This window comes from Manihot esculenta, chromosome 1, assembly GCF_001659605.2.
Source record: "Manihot esculenta cultivar AM560-2 chromosome 1, M.esculenta_v8, whole genome shotgun sequence".
NCBI lineage: Eukaryota > Viridiplantae > Streptophyta > Magnoliopsida > Malpighiales > Euphorbiaceae > Manihot > Manihot esculenta.
The window spans coordinates 31,294,121-31,310,831 of NC_035161.2; the positions used below are offsets into that span (position 1 = coordinate 31,294,121).

The following is a 16,711-nucleotide window of genomic DNA, read 5'->3' on the forward strand; positions in this document are numbered from 1 at the left end:
TTCAGCATTTTGAGCATTTATAAAAGAAGAAAGAAACAGTGACGGCCAAAAGACAAAAAAGAAAGGTCTTACCACCAATTTTACGGTCAAGGATGTGCCACCTCTTTCAATTTGTAACTCAATTTCATGGTTAACACAATCATCAAGCAAAGTCTCCAGTTTCAGAAATTGTGTAGTTACCTGCAATAGGATTCAAAGGTATTACAAGATATGGTAGGTAAGGAAGACTGCAAAAATTGAATCTGCATGAAAGCCTGAGGCACTAACACAGACAGAATTAAGGTGAAATGGGAGACAGCAATGATTTCAGTTGACAAGTTTTACGATTATCCCAGCAACCCAGTAATTAGAAATACCCTTAAGTCATCTAGCCTATTATAGTTGCAATAAAACACCAAGCACAATTTGACTAAATCCATAACTTACTTCGCCATTCACACGAATAAGCACATCACCTGGCTCCAACTGTGTATGCGCTGGGCCACCTGGCACCTGAAAAAATGTGGGACATTATCTACAGTTCCATTTTGTTCTTTGATTCAACAATTTAGAGATTATAAAGCGCATGCTCACCACAGAGTCAACAACAAGCATTCCAGTTTCCCCTGGTGGAGATGCATGCCGAACCATCTAAAGCAGTAAAAGGAACATTAGGTACTTGGGAACCACAGTGATTAATAAATTTCATCCATTACAACAAAAGAGCAGATAAACTTAAGAACTGGATACCTGTTCAGTTTCACTTTGAAGACCAAGTCGCCTTGTCTCATCAAATCCTTTATGGAGAAATGTAACCTATATCACAAAAACCTGATGCCCAATCATAAAATAATAATTCATCCAGCATCACGCACAAATGCCACATGAAATTGAGTAGAGCCACCATTTGATTATCACAAAACATTCATACTAAAACTTTTCATTGCACAAAACAAAATGATTGCCACAATTATATGTACTTACGTTTGTGTTTGGAATGTGAAAGCAATAACTGAAATGCATGATTGCATACCCATGCGCAATGTGAATGCATAAGCACTACTCTATCTCCACAAGTAACAGCTTTTTACAACAATTTCCTGTTTTATCATTATGATTTCTCTTCTCATTTGTACATGTTGGCCAAGGAACAGCTTCTTACAACAATTTCTTGCTTTATCATTATGATTTTCATTCTCATTCATATGTGTTGACCAATATGGGTTCAACAGAAAAAGGAAAAAGAAAGGACCTGGGTGCAGAAATTTAACAGCCATACATCTTTAAACATATAACATGTCCATGAACATCAAGACTGAAATATATGCGTGCACAGGTACACACATTTAGCGTGCAGAAACACTACTCTGTCTCCACAATAAGCAACTTTTTACAACAATTTTTTGTTTAATCATTATGATTTTCTCCTCTCAATTAGATGCATTGACTTGGCCAATAGGGGAATTTTCCATCAGAAAAGGAAAAAGAAACGATCCAGGTACAGAAATTTAACAACCATATGTCTTGTTCCCAAATAAACATACATGATGTGAAGTCATGAACATCAAAACAAATTACCTTTTCTCATTATCGGCACTATTTACATGTGGTCAGTTCATTGGAGTTCTGGATGGATTGAATCTAAAGGTTCATAGGAAAGTTAGAGTCAGTCAAAATAATAGCTAAAAACGGAAAAATTATAATCTAATTAACTCGACTAATCTTAAACCAATCTAGTGAGCATCAGCCATATGAATCATTTTCCTTCTTTCCACTCTGTTTTATAGGATTGCTAAATCCTTAGATAAAAAACACCACAACATCCTAGTCTACCTTTCATCTTCATCCTTGTGACTTCAATATGCTATAAATACCACATAAGTGCATGTATTGGTCTATCATCTATGATAGACATGCTCAAAAAATTTCCTTCAACCTTCTCTAGACTTATCTTCAATGGTTGCATATCGCACTGTACTAGAAATGTGCGCATTCCTCATTCAGTCCTCGTACTTCCATACATCCCTCTTAGCATCCCCGTATCTTCTGCACTTGTTTTGTATACATGTCATTTCTTCACTTCCCATAACTTACTGCCACACATAATACCTACTCAATTACAATCTTAAAGAGTTCCCCACTCAATGTATATGGGATTTTATGATAACAAAGACCCACATCAAAATGTCTCCATTTCATCCAACCTTCTTTAATCCTATAGTTGACATCTTCCTCACTCACACTATTACATTTGTATAATAGAATATAAATACAAAAAAAAGTAAAATTTGCATAAAGTCAGATTAATGTCACTTGCTTCACTGGTAAAGTTGCAACGCAACCCTTGGACTCAAGGATACTGCTCTAACAAAGCAATAATCGGGTTTAATAATCTTTCATAAGCTCGAAAAACCTCACCACTACTACTCCCCAATCAAAGATCTATCATCTATATCATTAAATAAAAAGCTCTTTCAACCAGCTACTCTCATCCACCCACCACTGATTTTTACCACAAGAAATTTCTTGAAAATTCAATGACATATATCAGGTATCCATATTATTTAAGTAGTCCCGTATTCATCTAGTGCATTATCATTATCTCCTCACAAGGTATATGGAAGTCGCCAGCAACTAATTTAAGCTTTTAGATCGCATCCATAAACATGGTCTCGTAACCAATAAATCCATTTTAATTTGTTACTGATCAGTCCAAATTTAAACCATTTTATCATGATGTATTGATGTTAATTTACACTTTTTCTGTCTAATTTTGTGGTTTTGATCTTATTTTGCAGAAAATGGTGTAAAGAGATAATTTGGTGAAATTGCCCTTAAAACTGCCTAAAAAGAGATAAAGGAGAGTAAGCTTGTTGCCTAAGTCAAGTTGCAGCTGAAGTGAAGATAAATAAGGAAAGTGGTAAATAAGGAAAGTACATTCAGCAGAGTAATTTGGAATTCAAATTTCAAATTTCAAATCTTTAAGAAATATTTCCCTTATTCAAGAAGCCAAATCTCAAGAAGATGTGCATTCAAAATTCAAAATTCAAAATTCAGCTTGTTTAGGAAGCCAAATCTCAAGAAGACATACTTGCCCCCTAAGTAATCAAGACATACTTGCCCCCCAAGTAATCAAAATTCAAAATTCAAAAGAAGGCTCTACCTCATCAAGGAGATCTAGGGCAACACTTTCAACTATAAAAAGACACATAAGGAGCCTCCCCATGCTTTTTCTACACTCCCTTGGACACACATTCGGGATTGCAAGTGGCACCATCTCTTCTTCTTCCTTTCTTTATTTTTGGGTTTTGTTTCAGCCATGAGTGGCTGAATCCTTTTTTTTCTAGTTGAAGATTGGTTGAAACTTTCGTTGTTTTATGGATTGAGAGATTTGAACATACATTGTTTATCTTTTGTTTTTCAATATTTATGCAATTTCATGCTTAATTCCATTGTTGCTTTGTGGTTTAGATCAATAGGGCCAATTGATTCTTGGTTGCAAGGTAATAATTTGTTAGTTTGGATAGTTTTAAGTCCGTAATTGCTTGAATTATTCAAACACAAGTAACTCTTGGTGTAAAAACTAAGGAAATTGCATGATCTAGCAATATCACCATGCGTTTGGGTAGCTAGAATTAGGTCTCTCTATTTCTTTATGCAATTGACAGTTGTTAGATGCCAAAGGCCCAAGGACGTTCCTTGGCAACTTGTTGATTAGTAATTAATTAGAGGACGTTCCCTAATTGATTTATGCTTAAGGAGGGATATGGTGGTAAGAAGCGTCTTCCATCTCCATAACTAATTTATTGAATCAAACAAAAGAACCTAAGTTTTAATGATTAATTCCAATAACTGAAGTGGATCCAATTCTTCAACTAGAGCTTTTCTCATAATTGAATTTCTTTACTTTAATTATTTGCTTTACTTTATTGCTTTCAATATTAGTTTAATTCATCAATCTCAAAACTTCCCTTTTATTTTACTTTCAGTTTGTTTACTTGGTCTTAATAAGGAAAATAGGTAAGTATCAATTCCCTGTGGATTCGATCATTTTGCCACTATCTACCGTTGTAAAATTGTTGATAACCAAAAAGGTTATTTTTTACCGGCTTCGACAACCGCACAGTCAATTACTTTTCAGTCATTGGTGCTGATGAGCTGGGGCCTCTTTTTGCTGCTGTCAAGCATGTAAAGTAAAATACAGTATTATCTTTCAGGTAACAGATTTTAACCTGAGTGATAAGATATTCATTGATAAACCCCCACTGACTTGAAGCTCACAGTCAGCAGAATATGTTTAAGTGCTTATTTAATTTAGTGATTTCAGTCCATTTATGTAAATAAAAAGGTTGCTGCTAATTTATATAGGCATGATTTTTATTTTCAAGATTTAAAAATCAATTGCTTAAGAGATATTTCATTGTTAAAGAAAAAGTTTCTTTAGTTGTTTATCAAATTAATTTATTAATGCATTTAGATTGACTTTTAGTTTTTAGTCTTGCATTAATTTCTGAAAATTCTTTGAATAGTTCATGGTATTGGCAGGCATATGGTCTGCATCCATGATACCATTTCCAGTTCCAAGTCCGTTATTTAAAACCCTAGTTAAGCATGTTTTGAATTATAAAGAAGACCCATTCACCTTATCAGAAACCAGGAGTTATGTACTAACATGGTTACACAATACACAAACAAGTTGAAAAGGTGCTAATAAGAATAAAGTACATGCTTGTGAATAGCACAAATAGAATGTATTAATTGGCAAAATATTAGTCAAAATCAAATGCCTAACAACAGAAAGTTCATAGTCCTACCACTGCCAGACAAATTTTCAATTAAGGAGGTAAAACGTGTGAATATATTTCAGCAATTTGGAAGTAGCAGTTATTGTATCATTCACTATGACATAAAATTAGGAATAACAGAAATCAAGCCCAACATCCAGCAAAATTTTCAACCTTTAAGCTTTTGTTTAACAAAATGAACATAACATGTTCAAAATATCTAATTGACTAGAATTCTCAAAGGATAACATTAACAACAAACCTGGAGCGTACCACGAGGTATATGCACAGCCTCCCATGTATTTGTATAAGAGTCTCTTCCCTTCTGGAGAAATCTTAGAGCTCTAACAACCTGCAAATTAAATTACACTGATTCAAAAATGTCTCGACTGTTCAGCTGAAATTGAAAGTTTGACAAGAAAGTAAAATCCAATCAGGCTTGGAGAAAAGGCATTAATGTACCCATCTGCATTTTAAAAAAAAGTTACTTTTTTGCATATTCCATGGCCAATTTCACTTTTTGTTCTTTATATACACTGGTTTTAACTTCTCTTATCAGTTGTTACCTTTATTGGCTTGTGCATCAGATGGTGTGTTTAGTTTCTCTATGATACTTAAATCCCCATTATTTTAAATAAAATTAAAGAGTTGTCTCTGAATCTAACACAATCAAAAAGAAGACAAAAGGGAAATCAACTTGGAACTCAGAGAAGTGAAAGACTCATTGGCCAAGGATTGTTAGAGTTGGCCGTTCATTATCTGTGCCATAAATCAAAACTAGTTATAGTTTCAGCCACCTATACATGGCTGAGAGCACACCTCAGAAGATTCATGACAACTAATCAAATGATACAGCTCAATCTATTCATGCCACCTATGTTACTTGGACTCGGATACAGGTGTCAAAATGGATGCATATCCCTATGTCTGATTTATCAACTTTCTGAATAGAAAATATGGAGAAATGGATCTAAATTTAGACACGGTGCTTGGATTCTTTATATAATATAAAATAAACTAGAATAAAAAATATAAAGCTATATAGTAATAGTTATAGTCTAAATAGATTATCAAATACACCAAATACATCATCCAAAATACAACCAAATAACTATTTTTATCTAACTACACAAGCTTCATCTTAAGAGAAAAGAATGCCCTATTTACTATGCATGGAATATGTCACACAAGTGGTGCACAATGTGTCGAACACATAATCCATGCCGTATCCCATGAAGAGTCACGTCGACACATGTACGGCAGGGCAAAATAAAGAGTCATTAGAGCATGCCACACAATCCCTTATAATTTCTCACGTTTCTAGAGGGGTAGTGCTTTCGTGTGCATTCTTTGTGCATTTCCTATGTATATAAGGCTGCACCCTTATTCTATCAAATTTTTTTGTTAACACTCCCAAGTTTCAATCTAAAGGCTCAAACTAAGCAGAAGATATATACATCATATTAAAGCCACATCACATTTTAGTAGCTAAGAAAGTGAAATTCCAGCCAATATCTCCTTCACATGAAAGATCAATTTAAATGAAATCAAATGAAATTACAAATGAGATAATGTATTTACACAAAAAGGAGACATATACCTAATATGAGAATTTCACAAATCAGACTTCCATGCCACGTTAAAGCAAACAACCCAGATATATAGATGAAAATGCAATAATTATTAAGCCGTAACCCATAGCAAATTAATGTGAGAAAGATCCAAAAGATTTCCTTTCTTAACACTTTATGAGACAAAGGATACTATCAATTCAATCAATGAAAACAGCGCTTACAACATACCTAAGGCAGAAGTTTAAAGTCCAAGGCCAACAGGCCGTTGTTCCTTATCCTAAGATACACAAACAAGTATACTTGGGATATGCAGTAGAAGACTTAAAACAATTACAGCCCACTTTAGTTAATCATCCAAGCATTCATATAGGATAAGCAAATAAAGATGACAAGAATAAAGACACTCACTTGTTCTAAAGGTAAGAAAAATGCAGAAGCACTAGAAGACTTGCTGCCAGCATTCAAGGCCACTGCCCTGCCTTGCCAATCAATCACTGGGGAACCACTTGAACCACCCTTAGTCCCAGATGCAGCCTAAAAGTAAATAAACAAGTTAAGTAAGAATGGACAAGTTGCAAGGTACCAGAAAAACAAGCCATTAATTAACAACCTTGGGCATGTGGTTAGTAGAATGCAGTGTTCTAAACAAATTAAGGATGTGACACTATATTCAGAATCTGAAAATGGTCTACAGAACCACCACTCCACCCCGCCAGAAAAAAAAAAAAAAAGAAAAAAAAGTGCACAAGCATTATGTAACAAGGCAAATGGCAGATTTATGAACTCTTAACACTGCAAAGCATGCAAATATCCAATAGAGTGAGAGAGAGAGAGAGAGAGAGAGAGAGAGAGAAACTACCATTTTGACTAAAGCTACTCACTCATGAATAATATCCATAGCCTTATGCTGAATAAAAAAAATACTATAATTTAATGTAGCTCACTTGCCACCACCCATGAGAAATCCATAGTTGAGGAACTCAAGTCCCATGGTTGCACGACACAAGAAAATGAAATAATAGGTGACACATGTATTAAACTATTTGGAAATTCTCTATGTGATTGCTAGTATCCAGAATTGAGCTGCTTACTTGCATGTAGAATGTATTGAAATCATTATACCCATCCCTACACCAAGAAGCATTGAAAGTTAACACAGTTATAACAAGATGGGCAAAATGTAGCCCATTAAAGAAAAAAACAGATGTTTTTTTTCCTATTGAAACTGAGCAGCACAATAAGATGGACACAATTAGCTAAAGAAGGCTCTACCATTAAATTGGGCATAATCATATCAGTTACAATATAAATTTGAAATAACTGATATGGTCAGAACAACTGTTTGGTATCCACTCCCATACTTCATACAAATCATCCTCTATATCATTTTTAAATAGAAGATATAAATTATATTTAGGAACAAATTATCAATGCATTATATTTACGTTAGGAAAAAGGGAATAAGCAATTCAAAGTAGAAAAAAGGGCCACAGTTGAGTATCATATGTGCAATAATCATTGATGGAAGCAATGATGTTGCACCTAATTCATTTAACTTATTACTGCAAATATGTACCATTCTATGAGGGGACATTCAAAGACAACAAATTCAATGTTACATACTTTTTGTAGTGAGGTGCGTCTCTATCCAAACGAGCAAGAGTACCAGCCAAAATAGAAACCTGCAAGTTCATGCCAAATCAACAAGGGAATATTGACAGGGACACAAAGGAGGAACACAAAAGTTAAAACTGCAAGCTGGTTACAGTGATGAAATAGTGCCAAGGCCTAGAGAAAATGAGACACAAAGACTGAACACCAAGTAAGAAAGACTCATTATCAATTGGGGGGCTTTTGACCAAAAGATGGTCTTTCAAAAACTTATATACCAAGGTAGAGAGTTGAAACTTATTTACTAAAATGTAGTGTTTTTTAATGCAATAAAATCACGTCTGGCTATTTTTCTATATGAAAAAAGATGTCAGACTGTATGCCACTCGGTCTGAATTAAATAAAAAATAAAAATCAGGGCTGTGGCGTCCAGCCCAATTTGAGGGAGATGTCCAGTGCTGCCTGTGCTGACGAGATATGTTCAAGTCTTTTATTTTTTTTAATTTTAAAATTTAAATCTATATATTAAAATAATTTTTTAAATAATTAAGATATTAAAATTTTTATATAATAATCTCCATCTTTTTACTCAAGTTGTCATTTTATTCTATTATATTTTATTGGACATATAATTTGAAAATTTATCAAATTAAATTTTTTTATTGAGTTATAAAATAAAAATATTAGAAAAATAAATTTAACTTATCTAATCTAATTACGAATTTAATCACAAACTCCTAGAGTAGTATTTTACAAACAGCTCACTAAAAAAATGAGCCATTGTCTCTACTAAAAGGGTTGTATAAGTGGATGATTTTTTTACAAATTAGTGTAGTACATATACAAAAAGGAGTTATTCATATAACTTTCTACTACCTATATTATTAGGATTTATGGTTATAATTTTTTACATATTGTTACAATTTAAAATATTAAAAAAAAAATTCTTAATTATTTAACATAAAAATATTTATTATATTTTCATTTTATAACTTAATAAAAATAATTTAATTTATTAAACATTATATTTAAATATATTTTAAAATATTAATGATACGTGTGCATATGCTGCAATGATTGCAATATAGTGGTGACATTTTTTTTACCAATAAATTAATATGCTTTTGACTCTAGATATGTATTAATTATAAATAAATCTTATAATTACATTAATTATTATTATATTTTATTAAGAATGTGATAAAGTTATTACTGAATTTACAAAAAATATAAATTGTAACTATAAATTCTAATAAGATCTAATTCATCAAAATCTATTCTTTATATCTTTGTGTTTGTGTTGCACCAATTTGTAAAAAGTCATCCACATGTATAGCTTTTTAATTAGAGAAGACAAAATAATAATGCAACAATTTTTTTAACTATTCATAGAAAACTATTCTAGAAGTTCATGACTAAATTCATAACTAGACAAGTAGATTTATTTATTTAATATTTTTATTTTATAGTTTAATAAAAAATTAACTTAATAAATTTAATATATTAAAAAATAATTAAATTAATAAATTATTAATAGAATTTAATACCTGTGATAAATTTATAAAAATTTTAATATATTAATTATTAATTTTAAAATATTATAATATATATATTTAAAATAAAAAAAATTAACATGTCATGTTTTCTTTTCTTTTTTTAAGTCAAATTGGACGCAATTGAGTCACGTCCAGCATTGACAAATTATTTTCTTTTACTAAAAAATAGCCAAACGCAATTTTGAGTTGCCTCTGGCTAAAAGCACCATCTTTTGGTATATAAGTTTTTTACACCCACCACCTTATGGTATACAAGTTAAGGTTTTGAAAGACCACCTTTTGAGCCCTCAACTGGAGATGTGAATTACAAAATCCTTCACTTGGAGATGTAACAAAGCACCCAAAATTAGAAAAACTTAATATTTCATGCAACAAAATACCTTCTCACCACTATCATTACCAACAACCCTGATTTCAAGTCCAACACAGGCAGCCTCAGGGGCAAGAGGAATTTCCTCATAGTTCAGGAACTGTATTGCACCAGGATCATAACGGAAGAAGCCAAAATCATGAACCTGGAAAAGATGCAAGAAGTTAAAACCAAACAACCAGACCTTACACACATATATGCATTAATGGAAGACCCAAATGTAAGCATGGGTGCAAATTTGTTCTACAACTGCCCTACTCATTCTACAAGGGATGTCCAACAAAAATGCATAGCTATGACACTGTTACCAAACCACTGCAAGTCTATACCCAATTCAGTCATGGATCATGGACCCAAGTCAAAGCAGCCACATATTGAGCCTCTAAATTAGTCAAATAATTCAGTTATTTTTTATATCTTTTAGTTAAATTGTTCCCTGTTTGTAGGAGGGTATTCCTCCACTTTCTATTTCATGTTGTTAGTTGAGGAGGGTGTTTCTCCATGTTGAAGTAGTGCTCCTTTGATGTAGGAAGCACTTTCTATTTCATGTTGTTAGTTGCGGAGAGTGTTCCTCCATGTTGAAGTAGTGCTCCTTTAATGTAGGAAGCAGTTATACTTCCTTTCTGTATTTAAGCAATAACATTAATGAAGAGTACAAGCTTCCAAAATCAATTAAATCTTGAGCGCTTTAAGTCTCAGAGGTTCCGGGCTCCCTCTTTTAGAGCTTGAATTGTTAATGACCAGAAGTCGTAAAAAGACTCTTAACCCAAACACTCAAACTCCTGCCATACCCTTAACCCACCGACCCATAACTAGATCCACAACCCGGGACCATAACAGTTTGGTATCAGAGCCAGCAGTTATGGGGGACTCTGTTCAAGATCAACTTGCCAAGCTCTTTGAATTGTTGTTGGCTGAGCAACAAGCAAACAAAGACCGAAATGAAAAAGTTGAGCAATTGCACGCCAAATTGGATGCAATGTCTCAGGAATTGGAATCGACTAAGAAAGGGTTGCAATCTAGCAGCACTGGCAGTCAAGCAAAATCAAGGAGAGATAAGGGAATTTCGGGTGCTTCGGTTTCCGAAAGTTCTAGAGGAAGTTCGATAGTACCGAAATTCACAAAGCTTGATTTTCCTCGTTATGATGGGCTGGAAGACCCTTTGGGGTGGCTTGCCCGATGCCAACACTTTTTTAGGCACCAACAAACACCCGAAGAGGAGAAGGTGAGTTTAGCTTCGTACCATTTGGAGGGAATTGCTCAGCTATGGTATATGCAGCTGCTGGATGACATTCCAGATCCCAATTGGGATGAGTTCACACATCAGTGTAATCTTCGTTTTGGACCTCCAATCCGCAGCAACAAATTAAGTGAATTGGCGAAGCTAAAGCAAACTGGTTCTGTTGCAGAATATCAGAACCGTTTCGAAGCCTTGGTGTCACGCACTGGCACCCTCACGCAGGATCAAAAGGTCCAGTTGTACCTCAGTGGATTGCAGGACTCCATTGCTGTTGAGGTCGAGCTGCATCATCCAAAAGATTTGGTGAATGCAATGAGCATCTCCCGGATGTATGAACGGAAACTTTTCCCAAGTTCTTCGGCTGTGAGAGACACTCGTTGCGCTGCCTTCACATCTGCACCTCGTACCAACAGATTGGTGAAGCGACTGAACCGTGAGGAGATGGAAGAAAGACGGAAAAAGGGACTGTGTTTTAACTATGATGAACAGTTTGTTCGCGGCCACCAATGTAAAAAGCTTTTCTGGATAGACTTGGAGACCAAAAAAATAGAGGACACAAATTCTGATCCGGAGCTGGAACAACTAGAGTTTTCATTGAACGCCATCACTGGAATTCGAAATCCTCAATCCATGCGACTACAGGAATATTGGAAGGGGGGACAAGTCTTAATTCTAATTGATTCTGGCAGCACTCACAGTTTTGTGTCTGCAGCAAAAGTCGAGGAACTTGGTGCTGAAGTAAACGGGCAGTATGGCTTAAAAGTTAATGTCACCAATGGGGAGCAGCTTGACAGCCCAGTTAAGCTTCAGACTTTGGGACCCATTCTACGGGATTTTGCTGTCATGAGAATGTTTTTCTTTCAACAGGGAACCTTAATCGAATTGCAGGGCGTGACTTCAATTTCCTATAAAAAGCCGTCTGATCTCCACAGTGTGCTGCTTTCCCCAGATTCCGAAATTCAACTACAGAAATTGTTGGCAGAATTTGCCTCTTTATTCAGTGCACCAACCGGCTTACCTCATAGCAGAGCATATGACCACCGTATTCCTTTGGAACCAGGAGCAAAACCGGTGGTTGTTCGACTATACCGCTGTCCACAAGGACAGAAGGATGAAATCGAAAAGCAGTGTGCGGCCATGTTGCAACAAGGCATAATCCGCCCAAGCCGATCACCATTCTCTTCTCCGGTGATCGTAGTACCAAAGGCAGACGGTTCTTGGCATTTATGTGTCCATTACAGAGAATTAAACGCCAAAACCACTAAAGACAAATTTCCAATTCCTGTGATAAATGAGTTATTAGAAGAACTAGGTGGTGCTAGATACTTCACAAAATTGGATCTACTTTCTGGTTATTTTCAAGTGGGTATGCATCCTTCTGATGTCGAGAAAACAACTTTTCGGACGCATTACGACCACTTTGAATTCCTGTCTTGGGCCATTCTAGACCACCCTATTAAAGGAGGAAGTCATGAGGTTCTCATCCACTAGAGTCATTCTTCTCCTGCCGATGCTTCATGGGAGAAGGTGCAGGCATTCTCCGCCAAATATCCAGATTTTCAGCTTGAGGACAAGCTTCCTTTGGGGGCGGGAAGTAATGTTACCAAACCACTGCAAGTCTATACCCAATTCAGTCATGGATCATGGACCCAAGTCAAAGTAGCCACATATTGAGCCTCTAAATTAGTCAAATAATTCAATTATTTTTTATATCTTTTAGTTAAATTGTTCCCTGTTTGTAGGAGGGTATTCCTCCACTTTCTATTTCATGTTGTTAGTTGAGGAGGGTGTTTCTCCATGTTGAAGTAGTGCTCCTTTGATGTAGGAAGCACTTTCTATTTCATGTTGTTAGTTGAGGAGAGTGTTCCTCCATGTTGAAGTAGTGCTCCTTTAATGTAGGAAGCAGTTATACTTCCTTTCTGTATTTAAGCAATAACATTAATGAAGAGTACAAGCTTCCAAAATCAATTAAGTCTTGAGCGCTTTAAGTCTCAGAGGTTCCAGGCCCCCTCTTTTAGAGCTTGAATTGTTAATGACCAGAAGTCGTAAAAAGACTCTTAACCCAAACACTCAAACTCCTGCCATACCCTTAACCCACCGACCCATAACTAGACCCACAACCCGGGACCATAACAGACACCTTACATTACAAGAAACAAAATATCACAATGGAGAAAGAAAAAGGTTGACAACTTGGAGGATTAGGTATCATCCTAACTAAGCAAAACATATGAACAAAAAGTGAATAAAGTGTCACCTTTTAGTCATACTGAAATAGCACCGTCATCCAAAAGCCCCAAAATAGAAGTCCGCAAAGAAATCAAGAAAACTACTACCACTGATAGATTTGACAACAAAACTGGCACTTGAAAATGTGGACCTTTTTCTCCATCCAAATACTCCAGATTACGACAAAGAATGCACAATTCTAGAGGATTTGAAACCCCTTTCTCCCATCAATATTCTCCATCTCAAAAAAAAAACATCTCCAAAGTATCTGGAATTTTTTTTTCTTCTAACCTTTCTTTTTTCTTTTGGTTATGCAAGTCATAAGTGCTTTCCACTGAACTTGTTGAAATGCATCTTTAGCAGCTCTCTGACTTCTCTTAGTTATTTTATCTTTAATGTTATCTCATCTTACCACTTAAGTACTACTACAGGAATATGTAATAATTGGCAAACTGTTAGCAATAAAAGTCTGGAGTTATAAGATAACTTATCGTTTTATGTTGCATGAGTGACAATTAATCATGTTTCATGGAAGAACATAAGGAAGTTAGATCTCCACCAGTGATCTCATGTTTTGCAATGCAGTTAAACAACACCATACGCATATGGTACAAGGGGTGCAGCAATATTTTTTTGTTTAACCCAACATATTTTATGATAATCAGTTGAATTTCATATATCAGCACACCCAACTACCCCACTGCTTCCTTACAAAGGAGCGAAGCTCAAATACATACTAGACCAAATAGCCACAAGATGGAAAGAGAATTAATAATATTATTTAGAAATTTATGACAGTAATAAACATCATATCCTTTATACTTTTAACTATTATGAGCTTCATCTCGTAGAAATATTATAGGATAATTTACATAAATGGTACACCAACTTAGGTGCTTATAACAGTAAAGTATATAAACTTCATTTTGTAATATAAAACCCCTTCAACTTCTATTTAGATAATATAAAACCCCATTTCAGCTGATATAGCATGTTTCTAGGTTATTATGCTGATGTAGCACTTGTTAAATAAAAAATATTTTTTTCTCTCTCATCTCTAATATTTAATTAATTTTTTTAATATTTAAAGAAACAAATTCTTTGATGATTTTTTTAAAAAAAATTAATTAAATATTACACATGAGAGAGAATATATTTTTTAAAAAATTTAATAAGTATCGCATGAGCAAAGTAATCTCGAAACCTGCTATTATATAGTTGAAATGATGTTTTATGTTACATAAACAGAAGTTAAGGGATTTTATATTACAAATTAAAGTCTATGTATATTAGTTGGTGTATCGTCTGTGTAAATTATCCAAATATTATATCAAGGATGAAACAAAAACTATAAAACACTGTGATGCTTTATGCTTATAATATTGAGGTTAAGTTAGTGTTTGATAAAATCATGTTCTTATTATCATTGCAACATGATCTCATAAGACCTATGTAGGCACAAATTTATAAAAATTTAAGTCTCTGCCAAAAAATTAACAGGATGATCTATACCTTTTCTGTTTTACCCTCACTATGAGTTGGAAATCCTTCTGATCCAGGAGCAAACAACTTATTTGATATAGAAGGGTCAAGACGTAATTCAACTACAATCTGATCAAATATTTTCTTATCTACGCTACAACTATTCAATTACTCTCTTTGGCATTCAAATGTGCATGGCACCTTCAACGACACTGATCTGCATGGATTATCAGCTATTCAATGCTTTCTAATGGCATAGACAGTGGACAACTTTTTATTGCATTGCATAGATGCACGATTCTTATTCAGGACCAAAAAGATCAATCAAGTGATGCCAAGGAGAGTTACTGAGCCTTTTTTCATGTTTTGTGTTTTTGAAGATTTGTAAGAAGGTTTGGTACAAAGAGTAATACTTCGTTGATTTTACAAAGTAAGGTCAGAAAGAAATCACCTAGCATTTGATAGATTGCATGCTTGAAACTAGAGATTAAAAGAAGGATTTTAAGTTAACCTATTTTTCCTGTTATCAATACCTTCAATGTTTAGCATGTCAAACAAAGTTTAGTAGATATAGATACGTTTGGATTTCTAAGTCCATATTTTCCTTCCTTTTGTTTTAACTTAAATTTCTAATGCTTCTTTAGTAATTCCTTAGGCATGCAGATTACACCCCCCTCCAGAGGTTCATTTTAAGAGTAAATGCTTATCCTTTTCAAAAAGAAAAAGACAAACCTAATAAATAATAACTACAGAAAATCACCTTCACAAAATACTTCTGAAGGAAATTTCCTCATATCATATCAGATTCTTCCTCTTTCCAAAACTATTTTTTTGCATGCCAGAGAAAATTTTGCTCATGGTTTGTCCAACAGTGGGAAAATGCGTGTCAGATCACAATATATTCTAGTAAATAAATTTTAAAAAAGAAAAGAGTTGCACTTACAGGATCTCTATAAATAGGATACACAGGAATTTCCTCACGGTTTAGAAACATAGCCTCTGCAACTACAGGTCCTGCAAACAAAAAATACAAGAAAAATTAAAACAATTTAAAGAAGGCTTCAAGTGAGGCTATAAATTTTCAACCTAAGTATTTGAAGGTTCCAATTGATAAGGATTACAGTCAAATCCCCATGCTTGCTGGCAAAAAGAAAAATTAAATCCTTCATCATTTGTGGTTTTTCTTTCTTTTCTCTTTTTTTTTTTTGGTACATAAAAAAAGTTAATCATTGTGCCAGTTCCTCTATTGTTGATTATCTATATACAAAATGTACAAAGCTGTTATATATATATATATATATATATATATTCAAAGAACAATGCTTAGACAAATTACCAAACAACATTCTCATAAGCTGTTCAGAAATACATGCCCTCATATCTACATGTGCATATGTGTATGTATATCCGTATATAAATTCCAAAAACATATAGTTTTTTTTTTCCTTTTTTATGCATCCACAAAAATTATCGTTCACATTCTAATAGCATCATAAAAAATTAACTGAAAATTACCATGACATAATAGCAAAAGTTACTCCTTGTGTTTTCTGAACTAAAATAACTATCCAATGCGAGCGAGATTTTTTTTTTTCAAATCGTTTTTTTGAAATCCAAAAGAAATTTTACTTCGCCCACCAGTCCATTCAATTCAGTATCAACTGATAATCACAAACCAATCACCTGCAACATATCCCCCATAGTACAAGTCGATTCATCTCACTCTAACCTATGAAGGAATGTTTATAAATTTATAATTATAATTTGCTAACAAAAACATAACCAAAAGTGTTGCAAAACATGCCAATATCTTATAGTAACCCAATAGTGAAATATTCTAGTCAGAACACAAAAATATTCAAAATGACATCAAGGCAGTTAAAAAA

General features: G+C 34.0%; 1 protein-coding gene across 5 annotated transcripts in view; it reads right to left on the bottom strand.

Annotated features, from left to right (window-relative positions):
* Positions 1-16,711, bottom strand: part of LOC110599646 (protease Do-like 7) — a 29,852-nt gene that overhangs the window by 11,851 nt on the left and 1,290 nt on the right. For 3 of the 5 annotated variants that reach the window (XM_021736142.2, XM_043957476.1, XM_043957474.1), the window contains exons 2-11: positions 15,769-15,839; positions 9,885-10,019; positions 7,961-8,019; positions 7,429-7,465; positions 6,746-6,871; positions 5,026-5,115; positions 730-795; positions 574-630; positions 427-492; positions 73-180 (exon numbers count right to left, since the gene is read on the bottom strand). In XM_021736142.2, the coding sequence (XP_021591834.1) occupies positions 73-180; positions 427-492; positions 574-630; positions 730-795; positions 5,026-5,115; positions 6,746-6,871; positions 7,429-7,465; positions 7,961-8,019; positions 9,885-10,019; positions 15,769-15,839 (815 nt within the window). Of the gene's footprint in view, positions 1-72; positions 181-426; positions 493-573; positions 631-729; positions 796-5,025; positions 5,116-6,745; positions 6,872-7,428; positions 7,466-7,960; positions 8,020-9,884; positions 10,020-15,585; positions 15,735-15,768; positions 15,840-16,711 lie in introns of those variants that run through there. The other 2 variants (XM_021736149.2, XM_021736157.2) reach the window with 2 other exon arrangements.